Source organism: Bombyx mandarina, chromosome 11 (genome assembly GCF_030267445.1).
Source record: "Bombyx mandarina strain Sakado chromosome 11, ASM3026744v2".
NCBI classification, from domain to species: domain Eukaryota; kingdom Metazoa; phylum Arthropoda; class Insecta; order Lepidoptera; family Bombycidae; genus Bombyx; species Bombyx mandarina.
Window position 1 is genome coordinate 5617719 of NC_143218.1, and position 27565 is coordinate 5645283.

The 27565-nt window shown below is 38.0% G+C and overlaps 1 protein-coding gene across 3 annotated transcripts in view; it reads right to left on the minus strand.

Moving 5' to 3' along the window:
• Positions 1-27565, minus strand: part of LOC114247391 (E3 ubiquitin-protein ligase znrf2) — a 96174-nt gene that overhangs the window by 11617 nt on the left and 56992 nt on the right. Inside the window, exons 1-2 of one of the 3 annotated variants that reach the window (XM_028180347.2) lie at positions 5511-5609; positions 628-862 (exon numbers count right to left, since the gene is read on the minus strand). The exons of the other annotated variants lie outside the window; for them this stretch is intronic. Of the exons in view, the coding sequence (XP_028036148.1) occupies positions 628-736 (109 nt within the window). The 5' untranslated portion in view covers positions 737-862; positions 5511-5609. Of the gene's footprint in view, positions 1-627; positions 863-5510; positions 5610-27565 lie in introns of those variants that run through there. 3 annotated transcript variants of the gene reach the window in all.

Below are 27565 nucleotides of genomic sequence, written 5' to 3' on the forward strand. Positions count from 1 at the left end.
TATAATTAAAAGTTAAGTCAAATGTAATCACACCAATAAAAAATAATATTACCAACATACTTGACGATCATATCGCCTGAAGCGACCTCTTCCAGGCAATCAAATTAATCAGTAATCAATTAGTACGATCGAAAACAACTCTTATTTTATTTAGTCTAATAATTTAATTAATTTAAATAGATTACCAGCCCTTTGTTTTGGGTAATATACTTTTACTGGTGGTAGAACGTCTTGTGAGTCCGCACGGGAAAGTACCACCACCCAGCCTATTTCTGTCGTAAAGTCGCGTTTCGTTTTGAAGGACGAGGCAGCTGTTAAAAGTGAGACCTTACGACTCATGTCTTAAGGTAGGAGACGGCATTTACGTTGTAGATTTCTAGCTCGAGTCGTGAGCTCGTCCCCCCACTTAAGCAATAAATATGTATCATCATCAGCCTGTATCTCTCCACTGCTGGATGTAGGCCTCTCCCATGATCCGCCACAATGAACGATCCTCCGCCTTTCGAACCAATCTTTCCCAGCATATCGCCGCAAGACATCGGTCCAACGGGCTGGGGGACACCCAACGCTGCGCTTACCGGTACGTGGTCTATGTATAAATAAATATGTATATATAATATGTTTTACCATACAATATCCTTCTGGGTGGTCTCCTCGTCTGCGCGCCGTAAGCCACCGCGTCCTGTTCAGCGTCAGGCACACACGTTCCTATTATGATACCCATAGTCACCACCATTACACTCCACTGAGCACAGATACACCATAACAATATCACCGTGTCGTTAAACTAACCGACATTGCGTTGTTCACTTAGAAACGCTCACTTCAAAATTTTAAATATTTATTTGTATTGTTGGAAAGCCTACGGAGAATTATAACGGATTTAAATTACTGTCGCTCATAAACAAATTACTATCGATTCGAAATTGAAATTGAATTTTTTTTTTTTTCAATTTATAAACTATTTAAGTTTCCAGTGTTTTCTTACACGTGGCTTCGTTAGAATAGTCGGATTATGACTGGTCAGCCGCAGACGGTCGGCACTCGGCAGCCGTGATGGTGTATTCTTACGACAATGGGCACGTTACGTCTGACGTCACAGACGGTGTACGATCGCGTCAAGTGGCCCATTGGAAGGGCAACGGCTTTATTATACGTGCGAAAACCGTTTATTTGTGAACATTTTTCTAGTTCTACAAATACTGCGGCCGTGGCGCTTAAACTAATCGAATTTGATACATCGTTCTACTAATGCCATTAGTGTTTATTAGGCTAATGACTATCGACGTCAATGGCAGTCGCCTGGTGACGTCATCGAGTCGAGCCTCTGTTCACGAGGACTTCCGTCCTTGCGGAACCAACACTCGAGGTTAACTGGTGTAGAATACACACTGAATATTCCCAGGCCTCCGTTAAGACGAAAACGAAATCTCTCATTTTGGAAACAGGAGCTTGAAATTTCGATGTACCCACATTAGAGTAACTCAACCCGTAAAAGCGCCACGCATGATTGCTTTGCGATTAGCACAGACAGTAGGGCGGTATCAACCCGAGCTGCCTCACGATATTCCCTACTAGTCGTATCCTATTGTACCTATTTTAAATCCTGTCAAAAAACATATAACTATAGTGCTAACTAGCACGTGCGTCTCATCCCTCAAGCGGCTTAGTTCACGCGGCACGTAACCAAATTTAATTATTTCCAGAAATCCGTATATGTTTTAGCTTCATACATCATTTTTCGGTTTATGAATATGATTAGCTTGTCTTTGACACGTTCTATCATCAGTCGCGACGCGACATGAAAGTGAACGTGACTTAAACAAAAAAATATGAATATGAACCAAGATTCTTGAGATGCGGAGCACGTGTGTCCACGAATGCGCTGCAATGTCTGACAGTAAACGGTTACCAGAACCCATAGATGCGATGCCGTGAATATCATTATTTACTCATTCTACCCATCAAGAGCCAAAAATTCGATAATCAAAATCACTTTTGCGAATATAGCGAAATAAAAAAAAATACAAGCTTCTAGAAACGAATCTACGGTCTAACCAGATTGCGCTGCTCTGTACCGGCAGCCGGAGTGTGAAGGCAAATCAAATGAACTGACGGCGAGCCACTGAAAGCCGAGAATTGTTGCGTGTTTGTAATCAGTGTTTCCACTCCGAATAATTTAAGGCTTTACGTAGAATTAGACGTCACTGAATTGAAGACTGGAATATTCCGTAATCACCAAATTCTTCAAGTTATTATTGGTTGGCTTTATTTCCGTGGTCGGTGACATCTGGATTAGGTCAGGAAATTTTACATGGTCATTGTCTGACCAACTATTTACCCAGAGATACGGGTGAGCGGCTCGGACTACATACAGACACCTCATCGTCCGTCCATAGTAATATCGCCAAATCACTTTGTAACTTAATCACTACTGGTTTCTGTCCTGACTACCTATTAGAAACCACGTCAATCTTGCGAAGGAGACTGGCCTCTCGTACAACATTCAAGCCAAACCAAACTAAAATATAGGACAAGATTTGCCGAATTTGGTCAGATCAAAAGCAAGAACAGAGTTTTAACTTGTACACTTTGAGTGAGCTATATAAAAGTTGTAGTTTATCTAGTTTCATTGGTCTAGTCATTAGGAACCACAACAAAGTGTCCCGAGTTATTATACAGTATTCAGAGACCGGACGTAGGTAGAGACAGGACGTGGGTTCGCGTCTCATATACGTTTATTTCAGCATACACCACACGACACGAAAATTGGAGCTTGCGACAGTTTAATGTGCATCAATTAGTTTTAATAACACCAAATATACAATAAGTATGCAATCGTCATCTTTGGAAAACATAAACTAGTCCAAAATAATTATCTACCATAAAGATAAGGAAAATCCTCGCGTAGCAACATCAAACGTAGAGCAATGAATGTAATATAAACGAGTGCTCGTGATTACATCTCTTGGGACCATCATTAGTTGTACTAAGATTGTGACTGTAATGGTCAAAGTAGAAGCAAAACATAGATTTTTATTATCTAAGCAGGTTTGTCTTTTTAATAAAATAAATGCTGCTGTCCACTTACAGAAGATCGAAGTAATTACATACAACTAGTCCAGCCTTCAAAACCGTAATGCATGGTTGCTTCGCAGCAGAAACAACAAGTTAAGTGGGCGGTGCCCGTCCGGGCTTGCATAGCTCCTCACAACCAGTACTTAGAGTTAGGTAAAAATAAGTGATCAGACTGCCAACCACGATTTGGTATATTTTTTTTCAACTTAAATTTAAAGACATTTATTCTGTAAATATCAGTGTGACTGTTCTCTGGATTGTTGCAGCCAATGTTAATCGGTAATATTTCCGGTCATCGTTCTCGTCGAACCCGTCGCGCTTGTGACGAAGGGCTCGACGAGTAAATTAACCCACAGACACAGCCCACTAAGTTTCTCGCCGGATCTTCTCAGTGGGTCGCGTTTCCGATCCGGTGGTAGATTCTGCGAAGCACGGCTCTTCCTAGGGTTCGTGTTAGCAACGTCGTCAGGTTGGAGACCTGTGACCTCACCTACTAGTTAAGGTTACGCTGAAATAGCCTCTCAAGGCTATCAGCTTAGGTAGGAATAAAGACGGTAATCTTTTGACATCGCTTTGGTTAGACACACTTTTGTCCAAATGTATCTTAAATGTGCAATTTATTCAATTTTTAACGAGATCCAATCAACGTTACGAAGGCTTAATAAAATCGATTCCATTCGGATGCACTGAACCAGACAAAGGGAGCCGTCGTCCGACCATGTCTGGCGGGGCACCAAACAAAAGCTTTGCCCCAATTTCCATATAAACGTAGGCTACACGTTAATCTGAACGCATACGCGAGTGCCTCTAAATCAAAAACTCGCAGGTTCTAGACTGGACATAATATTCACTAGATAATTTTCAGCCTTATTAAGACTTTGACCACATATCTCAAAATGCGTAGCGGCATTCATATTGTCAGGTCTATAGGCTCCAATAACCATTTAAAAGTAGGTTAATCGTGAGCTCGTTCATTCATCTAGCACAATGAAAAAGGGTATTTTTTTGTTCCACATGGAAAGACGTTTACGGTACCCACCGGTGGTATGTGGTTACCGAGGACCAAGAAATCACAACATTGTCACATATAGCTACTTGAAGTGAATCGTGAGGGCGAAAGAAAAGCCGTTGACTGAACTGATCTACTCATGCGAGTGATTAGCCAAAAACATCATAGTTGAACGAGAATCATATGATTACAGACATATCGACTAGCTAGCAGGTCGAGTGATCGATGGAGTACCACTGCTATCGGTCCGATAACGATTTTTAATATCGATACCGTGCGCGCTTTATTTGTACAGCCTTTTGGTGACATTAATTACAATACGGGCCTAGTTAGGTCATGTGAGCTTTATTAAAACCTAAGCAGACTGTGTTTGTTATATGCGCCGGGAACATCACATACGAGACGAGCACAGGTAGCACGCGGATATCGCTTCTATACCGAACATCTTAAAGATTCTATTTAAATGATCCCAACCGGTTAGTTATACCCAAATGGGTTTCACAGTAGTCGGAAAGGATAACTACACTACTGGACCAAAGAAAAGATTTAATGTCCAGGTCAGTTTAATCTTAAGGGAGCAAACAAAGCCCCTCGTTGATGTAATATCGATTCGATTCTAGGTCAGATTAAGTATCTTTGTTTAATTGTGATTACAAAGATATTACCGAGTCCATTACTGTCAACGGCTACTGCTTACAGGATTTAATGCCAATGTTTGTGCCAGAATCGACTTTATTCTACCGTTTAGTCACAAAAAAACTGTACCAATCACGTTTGTGAATTCGCAATAATACAGAATAGCACAGGAAGCGATACGCCAGCGGAAGTGGCCCGCCCGCCTAACTATAACGGAAACGGAAATAAAGGGACGCCCGTAGGACACCTTCGGGCGACGACCCCCTCTGAAAATTGCACGTATTCTTTGTGAGATTGTGTGTGTGAGTGTCATATATAAGTGACTATTTTGTGTGCATGTGTGTGTGCGGTAGAGTGTATTTGTTTTTTTTAAGTTTCGCTGGGACAAGCCAAAAATCTTTTGGACATATTGGGATTCAAGTCTCAATTGTATAACGGCTATACGGCCGGTATAACAACTATGTGATAACGGCTATCCCACCTTTCAAATTAGGAATGAGCAGGACGATCGATATTTAATATAAACGATACTGTCACCACAAAATATTACAAAAAGGTGGTATTTTTTAAAAATGTCAGATAACAACGTAAGTCGTGGCTTGTCAACAAGAGGCTACACACTTGTGGTATCAGTTCGTGCTCATCACCGATTAAAATTATGCTCATAACAAATACAATATTGTAAGGAACAACAAAATAGCTCTAATGCAAAAAATATACAATTAATTTAAACTTTATCACTATTCTTTCAGGGTACGTAGTAATTAATATTCATTTAGATTGAGACCAGAAATCTATTGGCTCTTGAAAATGTCTTCCGATTTTGAATGTTTAGAACAACTAAAGTAAATTAACTTCCGCGTAGTAGTCGGAGTCGAGCACACGGCCGCTCGATTCGGACGACCGACATCGACTGACGCGACGCAAAGCTTCAGACACGGAAAACATTACAAAGCTCTTAATAAAAAGCTCCCTCGCGCTGCTACTACTGTTACTTCCTCATCAGCAGTAACAGCACCTATTCTCCTACTTAATTAAGGTTATAAATTATGGAGTTATACAGGTCCTATTTTGCTAGGTCATATTGCAAGCTTACTTGTATCAGACTCGAAGTAAACTTGTTTTCTGGTTCCAAACGAAAATACGCACGTACGCCATTGTACCGATGCAAATGAAATCTCACTCCACGACTCAAAATGAGCCGTGCCACTCACGTCTTGTATCTTGTCTGTATTTATTTATTAAGTTGCACCAATAAAGTGATCATCAATACAAATCATTGACAAACTGACAAAAGTTCATGGCAGATGTCACCACAATTATAAGTTTACATTTGATTAATTGCTTAAGATAAATTTATATTTAACTAGTGGACCCGGCGAACTTTGTTCCGCCACACGGTTTGTTTTTTTTTTCTTCTTTATGGCAATAGTTTTAGCTTTATGCCAGTTTCAAGTAAAAGGTAGGGAAACTACACGCGTGAATAAATAAACAAAGTCATCAAAACACGGTTTGTTTCAAACACATCAACTGGTCAACTTCAAAATTCTACTATAAATAACCATAAAATATATTACGTTTAGCTGTCAGTTGCGTTTTGTTATTAGGTACATATCAGTTGCGTGTTGTTATATCACGTTTTATGAGACGTCCCAATGGGAACGTGATAAAAAGTATCCTATGTCATTCTCCTGGTTCTAAGCTACCTCCTCACCAATTTTCAGCCAAATCAGTTCAGCCGTTCTTGAGTTATAAATAGTGTAACTAACACGACTTTCTTTTATATAATATACTAGCTGACCCGGCAGACTTCGTAGTGCCTCAATCTATACTAATATTATAAAGAGGAAAGATTTGTTTGTTTGTTTGTTTCGAATAGGCTCCGAAACTACTGGACCGATTTGAAAAATTCTTCCATTAGAAGCCGACATTGTACCTGATGAACATAGGCTACTTTTTTAATTTTTTTTTTTTTTGTTTCCTGTGTGTTTTAATGTTTCCGAAGTGAAGCGAGGGCGGGTCGCTAGTCGATAAATAAAAGACAAACAAAAGGAATTCATCCGACGGGGGACACATCAAAGGAAAAACAAAATTGTTATTTTTATTTAATTCCGATTATTTTCATATTTATTTACCTTTTAAACCTTCTCTGGACTTCCACAAATAATTCAAAACCAAAATTAGCCAAATCGGTCAAGCCGTTTTCATGTTATGTCGTGACAACGGAAAACGGGTTTCATTTTTATATATATAGATAGATTGGAAAATGATACGCGACAAATTTTTCCTATAAGCTGTGAGACAATTAGAAAGTCTTTAAAGTTGATACTGTCTTTGACGTAGCCCTAGCTGGTTATCGTTGCCACTTCCCAGCGAGACCGTATTTTCACCTCATTATCATAGTTCGCGTTCAACAAAAATTAAAAACGTACTTCACGGGAAAAACAGCTTTATTTATAAACGCCTAAAAACGTTATTTGTTTACCCTTATTGAATTAATGACGATGTTGATGCGGTGCGAGTAGCGGCTTCTATTCCTAGACCAGAGGCAGACATCTGCGTGTGACGTCATATCTTTGGACGGATCTATGCCGAATTATTGTAAAACAAATAACATGGAAATCTTGTTCTTAGTCATGCGTAGAAAAATTATTTTCCCCAGAGTTTCGAGTCAGTGAGTATCATTGGACAAAGAGCATTATCGATTTATGTTCAAAAACTGTACATAGTTAATAGCTAGATTCAATTTTCTGATTACTGTGATGTCGCTCAAAATGTGAATACCGTCACTCACTTTGAGACGTCAAGTTGAACCCTTCATTGTACCTATATAACCCTACATAACGGCTGTGTCACCCTTAAATCGGTACGCTAGACTGCTTTGCGGCAGAAATAGGAAAGATAACGGTAACTGCAAATGCGGTCTTATATTATGTATTACGCCTTACCACCCACCGGTCAAGATAGTAATTACAGAAATTAATTCAGCGCTTTGTTGACATCGACCGTATACCACAGCTTACCATACTTATGTCTACATAATATGTCTTAGTAACAACAACAAAAGGTGTAAAATACAATGTAAAAAAGGGGTAAGCACATTTTGTCACCTTATGGCATGAGATCGTCCCTATACAGAAAAAAACACCGAACAATTCGTTAACAAACGACGCTCAGATTCCGACCCTCATTGCTGATTGGACTTATTCTAGATGCGGGTAGTATTTACATATATGTGACTATAAAATAATGCTTATACATTATTATTGCGTAGCACCTGTACTATGCTTGAAACCATAACGAATTGTTGCTTCGGTACAGAAGTACCCCTTCGTATACGCTCTATGACCAGCTGAGATCTACTTAGATCAACAGGGAATTACATGATGTAATCTCAAAACACAAATAAACAGTTTTCACTTTCTGAAGGTCCCGATTACTAAACAACCAAACTGTTTCGCTGAGTATCGAGTGACTCCGTAAACTTTTTAAAGACACGAACCAGCAAATACGTTGGAAGCATAGACACAGTTTTATATTTGCGGGTTCTGTAGATGCTTAGTGTGTATAATCTTATAAGGATGTTTACTGCAGTAGGTATGTAAAGTTTGACCATGTTACTTTATTGCTATCGAAAGCAGAGGAGCTTGCGACACACGTAATCGTTTGTGGGAACTACTGTTGATGGACATCGGCAATCGGGAGTTCACGCTAACGCTACGTTTCATTACACCTACCACTATTTGCTCTACTTTTGGTTGACTGGTAGAGAATACCTTAGGCATTAATTCCGTCAATGTAAATTTTACATGAAGTGTAATAAATAAATACATAAAATAAAGTATACAGACGGTACAAACCTTATTTCACACTAGAAGAGAATTCAGCCCACTGCCAAATGACAATATCATCATTTTAAATGAACTGCGCTGATTATGACAATGGTGTATGGATGATCTCGACTCCTATTCCAAGTAATGCAACAGGAATCAAAATCAGGTTCATGTTCTACAGAAAGTCCCAGACCAATGATTATAATATAGTAAATGTATTATTTATTAGCTGATATAATAATAAGAACGAACCATACTGACAAGACTCGTAGGTAGTTTCAAAAAAAAAAAAAAACTTTTTTAATAATACGAATCGAGTTTCGTCCCGTGAACTGACAGAACTTCGTATTTACCGTTTTCCGAATGACTGACTTCGTACATTAATCTTTCTGGACAAAAGACAAAGAACGGAAACTTGAAAGAATAATGGGGTATCATCTGTGAGGTACAGGGGATGCGAATCTAAATGTTTTGGTGAAGGATAAAATCGTTTTTTTTTATTGCTTTGACGTGTGGACGAACTCACAGCCCACCTGGTGTTAAGTGGTTACTGGAGCCCATAAACATCTACAACGTAAATGCCGCCACCCACTTTGAGATACAAGTTCCAAGGTCTCAGAATAGTTACAACGGCGGCCCCGCCCTTCAAACCAAAACGCATTACTGCTTTACGGCAAAAATAGGCAGGGAGGTGGTACCTACCCGTGCGGGCTCACAAGAGGTCCTACCACCAGTAATAAGTAAATGTTGCCTATTGATGTTGATGGCTGATTGACTTATCGTTTATGTTTTCTTTCTGCTATAGATGATTGTAGAAAGTCACGGCCCACTGGTTGAGATACCACAACGCGAGTGTCGCCACCCATCTTGAACCATGAGGTTGAAGTCGAACCCTTAAGCCAGAATACGTGCTTCCAGACTAGTGTTACCTACCCATCCAATAGAGTTCACACTATTAATGGTAAATGGTAATTTTAATTAAGAGCGGGTAGCAGCGAATAATATTGCGCTTGTAATGACCGGCGAATGTCAATATTTTTTTTTATTGCTTAGATGGGTGGTCGATCTCACAGCCCACCTGGTGTTAAGTGGTTACTGGAGACCATAGAAATCCACAATGTAAATGCGCCACCCACCTTGAGATATAAGTTCTAAGGTCTCAAATATAGGGCTGTGAGCTCGTCCACCCATCTAAGCAATGAATAAATAAATAAATAAAAAACTCATTATACTCTTATAATACTTGATCGTTTTAGTAATTCAATCGTTTGTATGTTAAAAATAGTAAAGACTCAACGGTACAGAGTACATATTTGAAGTTTCCCGAAGTTCGTCGGCCGCCATGGACTGCTTATTGTCGAGCTCACGAGTCAATAATCACATGCGACAATCCGGCCCTTCGCGACGCCCCGACATATTTATATAATAGTAAGTATCCCCATGTAAACATCATTACCGTTCGAGTGAACTGCAAACTGAATGTAGCTTTTATTATGCTAAAGTGGGTCCGGCTCTCGGCTAGGCTGTCGAGGAGTCTGGCAGGGCGGTTAGGCATCACGCCAAGCCGACGTCCTCTGCCAAGTTCGATAACCTCACGATTTTCGACAATGCACTCTTTAAAAACAAATGTTCAGGTTATGACATAATCTTTAAAGTGCACGAAGCATTGTGCTTATATTATTACCGGGGCTAGCTGTGATCCCACACGGGTTAATACTTACTGTTCTTGCGTATTTTAATGGACAAAGAAGATTGAATACAATTAATTAGATTTCAAAATTGTGATTTATAAAATGAAATTCGCGTTAATGTCACTATCGCTGGTCTTATGAAAGACATTGTTTTTGGAACGAAGTTCCTTATGGGACGATGCGGAGGGGTACTCTAACCGGGAAAAAACGTCCATAACGTAAGATTTTTATTAGTAATGCACACAGTGTACGAGTTAACTTTGTAATAACGTACAAAAAATAACATATTTTTTTATCATTCATTTACCACGATCTCAGAGCGTTCGTTTGCGCTATACATTAACTCTTATGCAAACAACCGTGAATGAAGTGTACCACAATAAGTTCGCACGTTACCGAATGACCGTGGGTTGTTGGGAAACCTCCAGTTTTATTTTCTTTATACATCGAATAGAACTTAAAATTAATATTTTTATAATAAGGAGCTCCGTTCCTATCCGGTGTCCCACGAAACCACACATCTTTTATTTTTCTTTAAATCACTCGTGCGCCGTCTGTCGGACGTTACGTACTTACGTGACGTATCATTGAAATGCTACCACAGGCCATGTTAGGGAGACTCGTTTTAAAAAAACACTTTATTGGATTCAGATATTAGGGGACAAAACTTAGTGGCCACAACGAAGTCTAATATCGACGGTGCTCTGTAAAATGAACTTTAAATGGAAAATATTGATTGTTGTAATATTAGACATGGAATGACGTCAATGCCTTTATCAAGCTGACCGTCTTATCCCTTCCTTTTGCGGCCAAAGAGACAGTTTTATACCAGCACAACCACGACGGCGTGTTATAAAATATAGTTGAGAGGCTATTAGCTAAGACGTCAGGTTTGAGCCCCGTGAGCTCACCTACTAGTTAAGACTACGCTGAAATGGCCTCTCTACCGTATTTGTATTTGTGTTCTAATAATAAGTAGAAACCAGGTTTGTCTGTTAAAACCAAATAAAATAAATTTTGTGTTTTATTCACTTATTATTGAGTATTGTATTTACTATATTATGAGCTGGGTTAACTATGTGGTTTGTTTTATCTGTGTAATGTGTAGTTGGCATTTTTTTGCAATAATCTATAGGTTTTTCACACTTATAAAATAATTACATTAATTATAGGTACCTACATAATAGTGTGATTGTATCTACGTTATAGTTCATTATTTCAATGTTTACTGCTATCAATGCCAGATTAAATAGCCCGCTTCTGCCCAAATACTTCTAAAATGAGTAAGAAAGATCAAAAGGAGTTAAATATAAAGCGAGCTGGTCTAATAGGCCGGTTGACTACATCCACAGCTTAGGCCCATAGACACAGCCCACTGATTTTCTCGCCGGATCTTCTCAGCGGGTCGCGATTCCGATCCGGTGGTAGATTCTGCGAAGCACTGCTCTTGCTAGGGTCAGTGTTAGCAACACTCCGGTTTAAGCCCCGTGAGTTCACCTACACACGTTAGGGCGAAGCTGAAATAGCCTCTCAAGGCTATCAGCATAGGTAGGAAAAAAAAAATAGCTAGCCTTATTGTGCACCGGCGTCGCGGCCTGCACACGATTGCATGTGACGGACTCGCGCGACGCACTAACAATACGACTGCAACTGGTCGCGGTCGCTTGCAGAAAATTACACTCGCTCAACAGAAGGACAAAACGATCTCATGCCTATACTTATAGTATTTATCTGATTATAGCTAAAACAGACGTTTTGCTTGTACGTATGTGCGCTCTAAACATTTAAACGACTGAACCGATTTGGTTTTATTGGTTTTAATGACGTGAGATAATTTTGATTCAAATTTAATGTATTCTGTCACGTCCGCGGTCGCTATACGAGCAGAGAAGACAGAGATAGCCGAGTATGTGTGTGCACGCACTGACTATGAAAACATAATAATATCAAATTCAATCATCATTTCATCATCATCATTATCCTGCCCTTCTCCCACTCACCTGGGGTCGGCGCAACATGTTTTCTTCTTCCATACTCTTCTATCATATACCATTTCTTCGCTCACTCCCCTCTTACCCATATCGTCTTTCACACAATCCATCCATTTCTTCTTAGGTCTACCTCTTCCTCTATATCCTTCCACATTCATAGTTAACACTCTCTTACCAACCTCATTTTCATTTCGTCTCATCACATGTCCACACCATACATCAATGAGTAAAAAAAATTGGCAGTCATAGGAACTACCAATAGAAGTGAAAACTTATAACTTAGAATATTAGTATTAAAATTTGAAATTTCATGTTGAAATTAAAAATAACAATATCATTTTGGTTTTAACATCTATTGACACTTCGAGTAACAATTATATATGTACATGTTTATATGGATTATTTATTATTTAAATAAATTAAGGGCTATACTTGATCATAACAAAATATAAATACAATTAAATGGAAATAATAATTAATATACAATCATTTTATACTATTTGCATTCAATTTTACTTGTAAAGATATATATACACAGCACTAATATTGCACAATACGTCACCTGTATAGTTACAGATATTATACTGCTATTACGCAAGTCTATTTTTGTTCGGTAATGTTTGGGGAATTCTAGTTTAAAACGAACACCCAGACTAAACTTATTAACATTAGCGGTTTGCAAGCCCTGATCCGCCTCGAGACATATGTACGTGAAAACAACAGATGAATTAATAGACGTAATACCATCAATGCACGACAGGTATCGCTTGAACAGTTTTATTTGTCATACATTGCGCGATAGTCACAGCGAAATGTGCCAAGATTCAAGAGTTATTTTCAGTAATACTTAATACAAAGACAATGCGTCCTATATTGGTGATTAGGTCCATTTCATTATTTCATCTACCTTCTTATCAGCCCATGTCCACTGCTGGACATAGGCCTCCCCCAAGCCTCGCCACAAAGACCGGTCTATACTAATAAATAAATCTACACTGGCTTTTACGGATGTTTATTTTTTATGGATGTTACGGATACGATAACTACTGAACCATGCATCCGATCGACTTGAAACTTGGTATCCATGTAGAAAATACATGTACATAATGGATAGGCTAATATTTATATGAGTGTTAGACTCCCTACACCAGTTGCGGGGGCGTTAATGATGAGAATCTTTGTGGGGGTGAGAAATAATAATGTTAATTTTAAATGCCCAGCGAAGCGGACGGGTACAGCTAGTTATTTCTATTTCCATTTCATTATTAAACTAATTCAAAAGATCTCCATTAATCAAAACAGTGTCATTAAACAAGTATGCTGTTGCCGACATAACATCCACGAAGATACAGAAACATAGATAACACGAGACTTTGAAATAAAATTAAAATCAATCGTTAATCTTGAATTTGGATAATTTCTAATGGAACACTGATATATTGGGAACGGGATAATGAATTAAAAACTGTAATACATTTACAAGTGAATCTGATGTCGTCAACACATTCATACATGTGTCGTCTTCTCGCAATAAAACTGTACAATTTCAAAACTTACTAATTTTACAGGAGAGTGTTTTAAAGGTTCGACATGTGATATTTTTAATATTAATCAAATTTGCAACATTTATTTTTTATATTTTACTAGTTACATTATCTGTCTTTTAAAGTAATATCAAATTATGTATTAATTTTGTTAATAGTATACAAAACATAGGTAAACTAAAAAAAAAAAAAAAACTAAACTACGCTCTTTTGACAGTATTTATGAGAAAAATACTGGCGATACCAAATGATTCTGCATATTAACTCGATTTCGTATATTATACACTTTTAATGCGAAAAGACGATGTGACGGTTTAGTGCAGTTTAGTGCGTTTCTCTCCCAGCCATTACCGGGTCTGTGTGCGAACGCCGTACATTTGTGAACGATGACGTCAATTATAAATATAGACAGAATTGCAGTACACGATCGTTGGTGGCTTGCGTTTTGCAGGAAACGAAAATGTTATTTAAAACTTGCAAAATTATACGCTTTTACAACTTTCCCTGAAGCGGTAATGAAAAATTTAACAGATATTATAAATTCAAATAGTTCACATTAAGAACTAAGTAGTTTATGAGCGAAACGAAAAATAATATCTCAGCCACATTTTTGTAACTAGGCTCATTATTACACGCTTCGGAGATCCCGAGCCTTTTAAAGTAATTACGTCGGAGCTGAGCTCGGATGAAAAAAGAAATTGTCCAACAATTTAGTCCCGCATAAAACAGAGGCACATAAAACTAGACAGTGTCCACTAATCTTAACATATACATTTAAATCACGAAAAGCTACGCCTGGACAGGTAGGTGAGTTTACGGGCTCAACCTGAGAGAATATGCTAACACTAGACCTTTTTTTTAACACTAGCCCTAGCAAGAGCAGTGCTTCGCAGAGTCTACCGCCGGATCGGAATCGCGACCCGTGATCGGGATCGTGCTTTAAAAAGTACAGGTTCGGCCTCAAGTGAAGACTGCTTCCCTCTCTGGATCGGGACTCTCAAACACCAGCTACTTTCATTTGACTCCATACGGAAGAGAGCCATTCAGATGCCATCACGTCCTCAACCGTAAGCAGCAGCTTGGACGTGTCTAATGAGCGACAGCGACCCCTCACCATCAACAAGCCGTACTCACGTCTCTCTAAAAATACCTTTTAAAAACATAACTAGAGGTCCTGCAGTAGTCGAAATTCGACTATAATTAATTGGAATTGTAAGTTTGTACACTATGTATTATGATTGTATTTTATACTTCTATAATCACAAATTTCGCCAAGACTACACTTTAAAAAATATTAACAAAGGCAAACAATATTTAATCTATTCTCAATTTGACAACAGACGTCAAGAACAAAAGTTTGACAATAAATAGTATGCATGCGTGGGTATGTAGTGTGTGTAATGTTTTTTTTATTGATTTAATGTATCTTTTATGCATTATTTTAAAAAAATATTAGCATTGTGCACTTCTTCTCTATATTCTCTCTCTATAAGTGTGGAAAATTTCATACTGCTCCGTCCGCGCAATTTTCGTAAAAAGGGATACAAAGTTTTTGCTTCACGTATTAATATATAGATATTCTAATTTACTACAATGAGGCTAAACTTTAGAACGGTACAATGTTATTTTTGCAACACGAGACCTTGAAGTGTACGTAATGGACGGAGTCGTTTAATGAAAAACAGGTAAATTTAACCGAGAAATTATTAATTAAGTGTTCGTAACCTCGAGACAGATCATTGTATTTTCTTACATTAATTACCCGCAAACGAAAACAATAAATAAGTATATCTTACACATATAAAAATGAATTGCTGTTCGTTAGTCTCGCTAAAACTCGAGAACGGCTGGACCGATTTGGCTAATTTTGGTTTTGAATTATTTGTGAAGTCCAGAGAAGGTTTAAAACGTTTAAAAGTTTAAAAGTAGATAAATATGAAAATGCTCGGAATGAAATAAAAATAACAATTTTGTTTTTCCTTTGATGTCCCCCCCGTCGCGTCGGACGGATTCCTTTTGTTTATTTTAAGTTTATTCTATACAAAAGTTTAGGTATTTTATTTATCGATTGAGGCACTACGAAGTCTGCCGGGTCAGTTAGTACATATTATAAATGTAGATCATTTCGTGCCTACTACATTGATTCTATGACGCTAGCGACGAGAAGTATTTAAAACGTAAATGAGATCGATCGAGATTTTAAGATTGAATGCTGGTGAAGCATTCCCACGCCGGTACTGACCTACTGACCCCACACAAGGCAATACACACACAAAACAATACCTTTCCTATGCTAATTCTATCCTATGCTAAGTTCATATTTAATGAGCCCGCAATGTATAACAAACATAGCAGGCGCCTCCATTGCGTGCAATACATCAAACATATCAAGTCGCAAACTAGTCTTGGTTTCCGAAATATATTTATTTACAAGCTTCCGACAACTCACACACGCAACAAAACTATATTACTAATGATTTTCATAATTAACCATCGACGCTCCAATACTTTATAGCTTCTTGTATGCAGCACGCATCGTGGTACATGCACGAGCCATACCCATTCCAATCATTAAACTCGTTCTCATATCTTTGAATAAACATGTCATTAATCCTTTCAAATGAAATATAAACTCAGCTGAACTGAAAACCTGGTTTCTTGTTTGTTCATTGAATTCTTTCCTTTCTTTAGAGACATGCAGATGTGCGAAACCCGAATGTGTCTTAAGACCGGCCGGGTGGTATTAACTATCCAATTTACTTGTAAATAAAACGCGTTTCCTTTTGACGGGTATAACAGCAACTGTGTTGCAGTTGTTGATGCAAGGAGGAGTTATATCTGGTGTCTCTAGATGAGCGGATGAGCGTTTACAATGAGCTGTCTATAGGCTTCGATAACTCTTAAAATCTTGAAGACTAAGCACTAGGTTGCTTCATAGTATAATATGCAGGATTACGGTTGGTGCTTTTGTGCCATCATAAACCTTAATCACCGATGGCAACCATGATGTAATTATTGGATCATTAGAGAAACCATAAGGATTTCTCTTTTGTATTGGCGTACCGATTTGTTTTTTTTTTAATTTATTGCATAGATGGGTGGACGAGCTCACAGCCCACCTGGTGTTAAGTGGTTACCGGAGTCCATAGACATCTACAACGTAAATGCGCCACCCACCTTGAGATATGAGTTCTAAGGTCTCAGTATAGTTACAACGGCTGCCCCACCCTTCAATCCGAAACGCATTACTGCTTCACGGCAGAAATAGGCCGGGTGGTGGTACCTACCCGTGTGGGCGCACAAGAGGTGCTACCACCAGTAGGTGGTGCTAAACCAAATTGCTTATATTGGACCGAAGCCTTGGTTGTAGGTTTCGTGACTTGGATTAGCGTTCTAGAGGACCCGGATTTAATATCTCATCGATTGTCTTTGATGTCTGCCATTTGCGGTCTAATTGTACTTAACTACGCTTGTTCTCATTACCGGCACTAAGCAACACAACATCCAGCCTGTAGACGTTCAATGAACGTTCGACAATGAAGCGTTTATTGTCTATACTAATATTATCAAGAGGAAAGATTTGTTTGTTTATTTGTATTGAATAGGCTCCGAAACTACTGAACCGATTTGAAAAATTATTTCACTGTTTGGAACTACACTATTCCCGAGTGACATAGGCTATAATCTTTTTTGAAAAAATTAGGGATCCTTACTAAAACTCCAATAATGTAACCCAAGGTGTAAAAAAATTACCTAAAATATTCTTTAACTCGCGTGCCCTGCGAAAACTATTGATGATAGAATAAAATAATGTACTACGACATATAGTTACTATTATAGTGATGCCGCAATAAGTGTTTTTTTATTTAAAAATAATAAAACAACGTCAAGTATCGTTGAAATTTTTGTTAAAGACCCGAGCGGAGCCGAAGCGGGCCGCTTGTTTATTATAATTGCGGTTGCAGCGAGCCACTCACCGTCCCACCTGGCGTCGACGCCGATCGATACGTCGCGACGCCGGAAGTGGCCGCCGGCGGGCCCTGCCCCTTAACAACTAAACTCATAATTTATAACTTTAGATGTTTATGAAAAGAAAAGGAAAAAAAAACGAAATGATTGTCAGTGTTTTCGAAATGAAGGCATAAGATGATCAATGGGAAAAATTTGAAACGGCTGAAGCAATTGCGCAAGCAGGATTTAGGCGGTCGGTAAAGTATATAAAGGCATAATTTCCCTTTATATTTTAATCCGCCCGATCCACTAACGGTGCTTTTAGGTAATTCAAGCACCGGTCACCGTTCTCGTCGAACCCGTCGCTTGCGACGAAGGGCTCGACGAGTAAATTAACTCTCAGACACAGCCCACTAAGTTTCTCGCCGGATCTTCTCAGTGGGTCGCGTTTCCGATCCGGTGGTAGATTCTGCGAAGCACGACTCTTGCTAGGGTTCGTGTTAGCAACGTCATCAGGTTTGAGCCCCGTGAGCTCACCTACTAAAGTTAGGGTTACGCTGACATAGCCGCTAGGGCTATCAGCTTAGGTAGGAAAAAAAAAAAAAAAAAAAAAAAAAAAAAAAAAAAAAAAAAAAAAAAAAAAAAAAAAAAAAAAAAATTATTTTAGGGATCTCCGTAAAAATATATTCTTTAAAAAGGACAAATTGAATCTAAAACTGCAGGAGGAACACATAAAAGTAAATATAATAACTTATATTTGATGAGGGTCGGTATACTGCTTATTCAGTTTTGGTGGAACTTATTAATTTTGGTTATGTAGGGATAAAAGTTTACTGCAGCATCGTATAAAATATTATAATACACGTATAGTGTTGATACCAGCAAGCATTTGAATTCTATCAACTCATTGATGCAGATCTTATAAATATTTTTGCAGGAGGCATTAGGGTTAAACTCTAATCCGATGACGGGTGATGACAGTTCATCTCAAACAATTTCTCATAACACTCTCCGTTTATCACAGAGTAAAACAAAGTCCCCGCGTAAACCCAGAGATCTAACGTCTCTCGGACGATTCCAAGCCATCAACGGACGTTATTAAAGAACCAATTTAACTAAATCAAATAAGTACCAATATTCGCGTTGCACAATGACTGACACCCTCACGTCGCGACATCCATCTTTTATTGAATAAATACTTGCGTGATTCACAATGCAGTTCGAACTGGAACGCGTTGGCAAACTCTCGGAGATCGGACACCAGAGCGCGCTTGTAATTTAAGAAAACAGGATGATGGACGCAATTTAGCGTTTCAATTCGCAAACAAGTCTAAAGAGGAAACTCTTGTGTTTGTGATTTTGAAATAAAAGTTTGCATTAACGTGTATTTTTTATGCGGTTACTAATGAAACGGGTCACTCGATTTTAATGGATATTTCATTAGCATTAGAGGATAGTTCGTTTGTCAAGAAACAATCTAAGATGTAATCAAACTAAGATGTCCTTTGTCCCGGAATATTTAGTTTCAAACCATTTGTCCTACTAGACTATGAAAGGAATCACAAACCTTATCGAATTTTAGAACAACACACACACATACCTATAGACAGTTATGGGCATCTGGAATTGAAAGCGTGATTTCGATAACAGTTATATCTTACAGTTCATTTAGAGAACATCATGACAAATCACAGGTCACAAGACTACAATACCGTTTATTGACACCTTACTTACAAAAATTCTTGTAGGTACCTAGTTACGCGCATCGATACAGTAAGTGACGCCGTCTCGGCATTGTGACTGTGGGGAAACACACACATGTATACTATTATTATAAAGAGGAAAGATTTGTTTGTTTGTTTGTATTGAATAGGCTCCGAAACTACTGAATCCATTTGAAAAAATATTTCACTGTTTGGAAGCTACACTATTCCCGAGTGACTTAGGCTATTATAATCTTTGGTATCCATACTAAAACTCCAATAATGTAACCCAAGGTGTAAAAAAAATACTACGACTTTGTAGAACACATTATTATTTACAAAAAGTGTCGTGACAGTACATGTCTAACTATGCAGTAAGTGTTCCTTTATTAAAAAAAAAGGCAAATATCGTTGAAATTTTTGTTAAAGACCAGAGCGGAGCCGGAGCGGGCCGCTAGTTTATTATATGGATGTGTATCAACATAAGCCCTTACAATATAATGAAGAAAGCTTCCGGACTACTGCTATTGAGAGTATGGCTTCTGTAAAACAGAAGAAAATCTAGCTCTAAATAATTTACTAAGCCGTTTCATATGCTTTGCATTTAAAAGAGCAAATTGTTGTAAGTAAGGTAGGTTGTGAATTTATTCTAGAAAACAATTATAATAATGATGGAGCGATTCGCACGCGTAGTTTTAAGTAAATTTTATTTATTTACACATCAATGTTAACTACAAGGTCAAGGTTTTGATAATTAGAACCAGTCAGCCCATTTACATTTAAACTTATCAAACACATATGAAATTTAATTCGTCGCTGTAATTGGCCACGTTCACTTTGAATTTTTTTACTGGTGGTAGGACCTCTTGTGAGTCCGCGCGGGTGGGTACCACCACCCTGCCTATTTCTGCCGTGAAGCAGTAATGCGTTTCGGTTTGAAGGGTGGGGCAGCCGTTGTAACTAAACCTGAGACCTTAGAACTTATATCTCAAGGTGGGTGACGCATTTACGTTGTGGATGTCTATGGGCTCCAGTAACCACTTAACATCAGGTGGGCTGTGAGCTCGTCCACTCATCTAAGCAGTAAAAAAAAAAGAATTTTTAACATACTTCAAAAAAAGAGTATCTATTCGACTGCATTTTCTTAATGTGTTTTATCTAAGAACTGCATTCTAGATGAATCGACTTTGATGATTTTATTTTTATTTATTTGGAAGCTGTTCTAGTGTGATTCTGTTTAAATGTTATCAAGATCTGACTGTTTTTGCGTTATCTTTAATAATGCATATTTAATTAGCTACGATCTGAATTCGAACGTCTGATCTTCGAAGAGAGGATTACGTATGACTAATCTAATGAAAAGATCTTAAGCCTATTGTGATAATGAAGAAACATTTTGTTATATTATACATTATACTTACTAGATAGAGGATGACTAGTTTTTTTTTTTTGATAAATTGTGGTTTATTATCAGAAATTATATTGAAATGCGAATTACATATTGATATTATATTATTTGTGATTTTCTTCCAATAAAAAAAAGTATTTATGTTTAATTTGATTATAATTATCGATAAAGTTGATTATTGAAAACACGAATTAAACAACATTTCCTAAAAATAAATCGTAGCTAGATCGATTTATCGCCCCCGAAATCCCCTACTATTATATATGTATAATGCTAAATTTTAGGAAAATCGTTGGAGCCGTTTCCGAGATTCACATTATGCATATACATATTTATATACAAGAATTTCTCGTTCAAAGATATAGGATATATTATATTTTGTGCACGTGGCTACATTAGCGGACTTAATGCATTTTTAGCTAAGCGTGAGCCAAATAAAGACACTATTACTTTAGACTTCATATTGATTTCACATTATTTTCAGCAGACGATCTGTCAAACGTTGCACGACGCGATGGGCATCTTCGTATCTATGATTTGATTTAATAATTACGACATTTTCGTTTAAAGATAATGTTTTGTTTACTGTAATTAAATGAGCACCAACAATTGCTACTACTAACTATCAATCACTTAAAGTAAAACTTTGGTTTGGAAGGAATAAATCTAAAGCCATACTAAAAAAAATTCTTAATACTAGATTCTTATTTTGTGTTGTAAATGTACCTATTTTGCCAGTATCAAGATCAACATGTGTGTAAGTATGTAGCTCTATTCAGGCACTTTTAAATCTCATGACTTAACGGCCGATACTGAATACAGTTTCACCACTGAATAGAATTGACAAGAAACTTAGGGCTTGCTCATACCTACATTCGAATTTACGTAAAAATACTGCGCATGAATAATGGCACTAAAGAATGAGGAGAAGGAATTAGTATTACAAAATACATTTGATAACTTGAAGTAGAAACAAATAAATTAATTAATATCTACTCGCTCTAATAGTCTAGTGATAAGACACGTGGTAATAATATATTTGAAATAACATTAAAAAGAAAACAATGTCAATAAGATAAACTTAGCTGAAACGCTTTATCGCTCTAAGAAGTTCATTATTGATAGAACTGCCATTATTCAACTTGTATAGACAAGCGTTCTTGTAAAGATCCGAAAGGAATATAACTGTTTCCGAATGGTACTAGAATGCGTCAATCGACAGAAAGCAAAAGGAAACTAGACAAATTCCGCCGACCTGAAGAGCCCTGTATAAGCTTTACGTTGATTTACTTCCATTTACCTAGAAACAATTTTATCGAAGTCGATGTGAATTATAAACATATAATTTCGTGACACAGCTATATCTATCTAGTGAACATATCTAGTCTGGTGTATCTTTGTTGCCGCCCCACTTCAGGTATCTTTGCAGTCCACCATCGTGAACTGGTGCAATTTTTTTTCCCTACCTATGCTGATAGCCTTGAGAGGCTATTTCAGTTCAGTATGGCTAACACCGGTCCTAGCAAGAGCCGTGCTTCGCAGAATCTACCAACGGATCGGAAACGCGATCCATTGAGAAGATCCGGCGAGAAACTCAGTGGGCGAGGTGCAACAAAGACTCTCATACTCTCGTACTCTCATGTAAATCCCGTTCCCAACAGAAACGGTCTTAAATGAGGCAGAGAGAGAGATCTTAAATGATTTGCGATTTTTTCCTTCAAATCCGGGAACCCTAAAAAGAAGAAAATTGACGAAGGGAGGAAAAAGAAGTATGCGACTGTTTTGTTATTGCTTATTTATACATGGATTCCTGTGTACCGGTAGTTCGTTGACCTCGAGCATCGCCTGCGAGCTTACATTGCGTGCAGTTCACGGTTTTCGTTTCGATTATCTTGTCACCACCACCGCCTCTTCGGGGAGACGGTTTTACACCCAGGTTTCCTTTAGTATTTGAAGCCTCTTTTCTATTCTCATACAAACTTACCATAAATATACGAAAGTGTACGTACCTGGAAACAAATAATAATTTAATTAACACAAAATAATCTTACGTTCAAATATTTTGAAATGCTTATGTAAAAATAGTAATTTAATTAGTACTCAACGACACGTTGCATTAATTGATTGATTAAATATTATTTAATGATTCCGGAACAACTGCTTCGCTCTCGAAGTGAGCGATAAAGTTATAGTCGTAAATTTGTTTTATTATGTCTACGTCGCGAGAATCACTTTAATTGTATGTATGTTACAACACGCCGCATATATCGAGACGAATATAATATATTGTACAAATACATCCACGTTGAAAGGTCCTGAGTTGAGATTTCCGTCGGTGTTGAGTGCAGTCAAGAGCCTCATATAAGACAAGAATAGGAAGCTGGATACCACAACGTGAATGTCAGTCACCACTCACCTTGACATATGAGGTTCAAGTTTCATGTGTATTCTTGTAATTCTTTACTGGTGGTAGGACCTCTTGTGAGTCCGCACGGGTAGGTACCACCACTCCGCTTATTTCTACCGTGAAGTAGTAATGCGTTTCGGTTTGAAGGGTGGGGTAGCCGTTGTAGCCATACTGAGATATTAGAACTTATATCTCAAGGTGGGTGGCGCATTTACGTTGTAGATGTCTATGGGCTCCAGTAACCACTTAACACCAGGTGGGCTGTGAGCTCGTCCACCCATTTAAGCAAAAAAAAACAGCTCTCTCATAATTGAAACCCGGTGTATAAAGGTAGAGACATTGATTTCGAAGGGGAATCAAATTCACGCCCGTCTACTTAATCAGTCAGGATTACTAGCGGTTCAAAAGTATTACCCTCTTACTTTAGCACTCAAATAAAGAGTGACGAACGCCTGTATCAAGCCGTTTCAGTGTGCTTAGTGAGAGATTTTTAACGTTCTCGACAGCGTAAAAGTTAACACAATTTCGTATGCAGTTGAACAGCGCCCCTACCGGCAAACTTTTTTTTTTATTGCCCTTGTAGGCAGACGAGCATACGGCCCACCTGATGGTGAGTGGTTACCGTCGCCCATGGACTTCAGCAATGCCAGTGGCAGAGCCAAGCCGCTGCCTACCGTACGTACGCAAACGATCCCATTCCATACAAATACGAGCTAACTTTTACGCTATCGAGAACGTTAAAAAACTCGCACTAAGCACACCGAGCTCGTTATGATATTTCATAATATCACCGAGCTTTACGACGCCGGGGCGAAACCATAAACAGTTATAAATGAAGCGGCTCGCGAGCAGGTCCCGTTGCTCCATGCCAACATCAGCGCTGCGCGAATGTAACGCGCCATGTACTACATTATTTACAACGATTATACTGAAGATTGCAGATATTTAAACCCGATTTATTTATTTATTAGGCTAATTAAACAATTACATTACTAACCTATTACTAACGTGGAGGATGCCCTTGATCATCTATATATTAATACGTGAAGCAAAAACTTTGTATCCCTTTTTACGAAAATTGCGCGCATACGCATACTATTTATTGTCTAACTTTTGTTCTTGGAGTCTGTGGTCAAATTGAGAATAGATTAAATATTGTTTGTCTTTATTCATATTTTTTATAGTGTAGTCTTGGCGAAATTTGTATAAAATACAATCATAATAGTGTACAAACTTACAATTCCAATCAATTATAGTCGATTTTCGACTACTGCGAGACCTCTAGTTTTTATAAACGTCACTAACCTACAAGTAAAAATATCCAACTCAGTTGACGACCTTGCCATTTAAAGTATTAAAAGTGTTTGTGTAACCATATTTATTATTATCGAAAACATTGATTTCTTGAAACAATTCAAGCGATAATGTTATTATGATGTAAACCTTTCCCGGAGTGGCCACAACAACTGTATCGAATTTCATCAAATTCGGATAAATGGTTTAAGGTTAGAACGCGCAGAAGACAGAGTGCTCTGAGGAATTGTTTAAGATAATTCTATCATCACGTTTTTACCATCGCACCGCCCGCAATCGGAGTAGAGGCTTGTGACTTGTGGAGAGTACTTAACGGTAGGCGGCGGCTTGGCTCTGCCGCTGGAATTGCTGAAGTGTATGGGCGACTGTAATCATTCACCATCAAGCGGGCCGTACGCTCGTCAAGGACAAACTTAAAAATAAGAGATAGAGACCATCTATACCTAAACTATTTCCAAGAGATGGATAGTCAAATAAAGTGAAGATCCGTCTGATGTGAAGCGGATACCGCGACCAAGCGAATGCTGGCGATCAGGTATCGTCTCAGTTGCTACTAATTTGCATCGCGACAGAAAAAAAACTGTGTGATAAACAAAAAGTACCTAAAAGTATCATGCGTCCCAGTTCCAATGATTGGATGGATGGGGTGGGTAGTCAGTAATAGATGACTATTAAGATTTGGACCGCATGTCACAAGGGGGGTGGTGCTATTCATGTTAGCGGTGGTGCCCATGAGCTCCAATAGGACCCAATAAACTTACGCTCTTAACGCGACAACTCACCCGCTTATCTGGTGCAATCAAAAAAATTCGTCCACGGACGACAATTTACTTAATCACTTTTAAACCAAACACAATAATCGTTTTTTATTGTGTCGAATTAAGACATTAAAATGGGTTGTAACCTCGTGTCCTAAATTCGATGTACAAATTCCAATAGTAGCTCATTACCGAAATACAATTGACATTGTACAAACTGTACTGTAGGTAATTGTATTGTATAAAACGAAAAAAAAATTTTTTAAACTCAAATGTCTATTTTATTTTGTCTGAATAATTTCCCGGCCCACCTGATGGTAGTAGATGTGGACGTCTCTATAGTATTATTTTAACACCACCTCTAAACGCGGATTGCTTTCCGAAAAAAAAAAAACAGTAATGAATTTACATGTTGTATCGTCATATTCTAAAAACACTGATTTCTTGCTACAACCCTACACGTAACTCTTCGCGGCAGACAGACCTTCCTCCAGCTGATTGTGCCTAAACAAGTCCTAAGCACTAAGCAACAACTTCGCTTTGATCCTGGGATTAATATTTTTATGAACATCGGATATCACGAACTATCAAAACTGTCTAAAACATTAACCACTGCGCTACCGAGTCAGTCTGTAATAATATAATGGGATACTATCTATATATGACCGTTACGATTTCTCATGACCGAGAGACACTAATAACAAAAAATCGGTACAATAACCGATTTCTACTGAAAATATAATTTATTCGGCCACTGTTGACCGCAAAAGTTATTAAAATTAATTCGCCTTTGCTGCCAAAGGACAATTTCTAGGGCTGAAGCTGTATAAAAGCGCATAACAACCTTTTACAGGGAGTAGCGACGCCACGGTGTCAACAAACTGAGTTAAAAGCAGTCGTTAGGAAGCCGAGTTTTCGTGGACATTACATACAGAGAGCGATTCAGTGACGTCATTGAGCATTTAGCGCTATTTGACAGGCAATGTTTTTCTAGGACACTTGAAAATAACTCCACTTTACGTTCCAATTATTTAAATAAATTATTTTATTTACCAATAACCATTCATCCGACTTTGGTGAAATTCGATACAATTGTGGACTTTTCGGGAAAGGTTTATTTAAATAAATTATTTCAATAATTGGAACGTGGAGTTGTTCTCAATAAAAACATACGTGAAGGAAATAAGATTAGTCAGTTAACGAATAGCTACTCTATAGATTTTTATGATTAAATATTCAAACCAGAACACCATCTTAGAATCAGACAAAACAAGATATTATTATGTAGTAATAACTAAATCCATAGCTAGAATAACTGCTAATTGAAGTATCTCTCTATCTCTAAATCACTTAAACGTTCAACACCTCTCTCCACATAAACAATCCTCCACTTATAGAGTTAGAAGATAATTATGAACTAGGAACACTCGAAACGTTCAACCTATCGCCATGTCGGCAACTTAGTTCAGGGGTGACGAATGTTTACATAGGCCGTTTTCCAATTACAGCACAAGAGTGCATTATGCGGCATAATGCTCAACTAAGCTTAAGCATAATTCGGCATTGTGCGTCACGAGTCGCATTATGCTCTGTAATTGGAGTTTTGCGCTCTTGTGCTGTAATTGGAAAACGGCCATATATATGTAGCCGGTAGCCATCATACAACGCAAGATATTTGACAGATGCCTGAATCTCGATTACGACATTTTCAAGATAAGCTTACATATATACAAGTTCCGAACAACAGCATTCGGACGCCCTAAACACGTCATTACGGTTCCTCCCGATCCATTAACGCTGCTTTTAGGTACCTCAAGCACCGGTCACCGCGTCCATGCCGATGGCTATTGTATTTATGTAGCTATTAAAAACTCTCATGAATATTAAAGGCACAAAACTCAATGCATTAGCTATATTAATTAATAAACGGAAACTATTATAATTAGGACTAAAACATCCTGCTCGTCAGCTTAGCGTTCTTTTATACTGATATTATTGATTTAATTGATTAGAATGTTCGCGACTTCAAAAGGTTTTAATGATGAATTATAAAGATAAGTTATTAATAAACGTAAATGGGTAAAACCGCGATTCATTATGACTCATCCGTCACAGCACACCCTCCCTAAGCATTCAGAATAGCCCCCGATGGGGTTATAATAACAGTTATGCAAGATTTATATATGATTAAGTTTTGGCATAGATGGGCATTAACCGTGTCCATTGGCGTATACTTTATCTA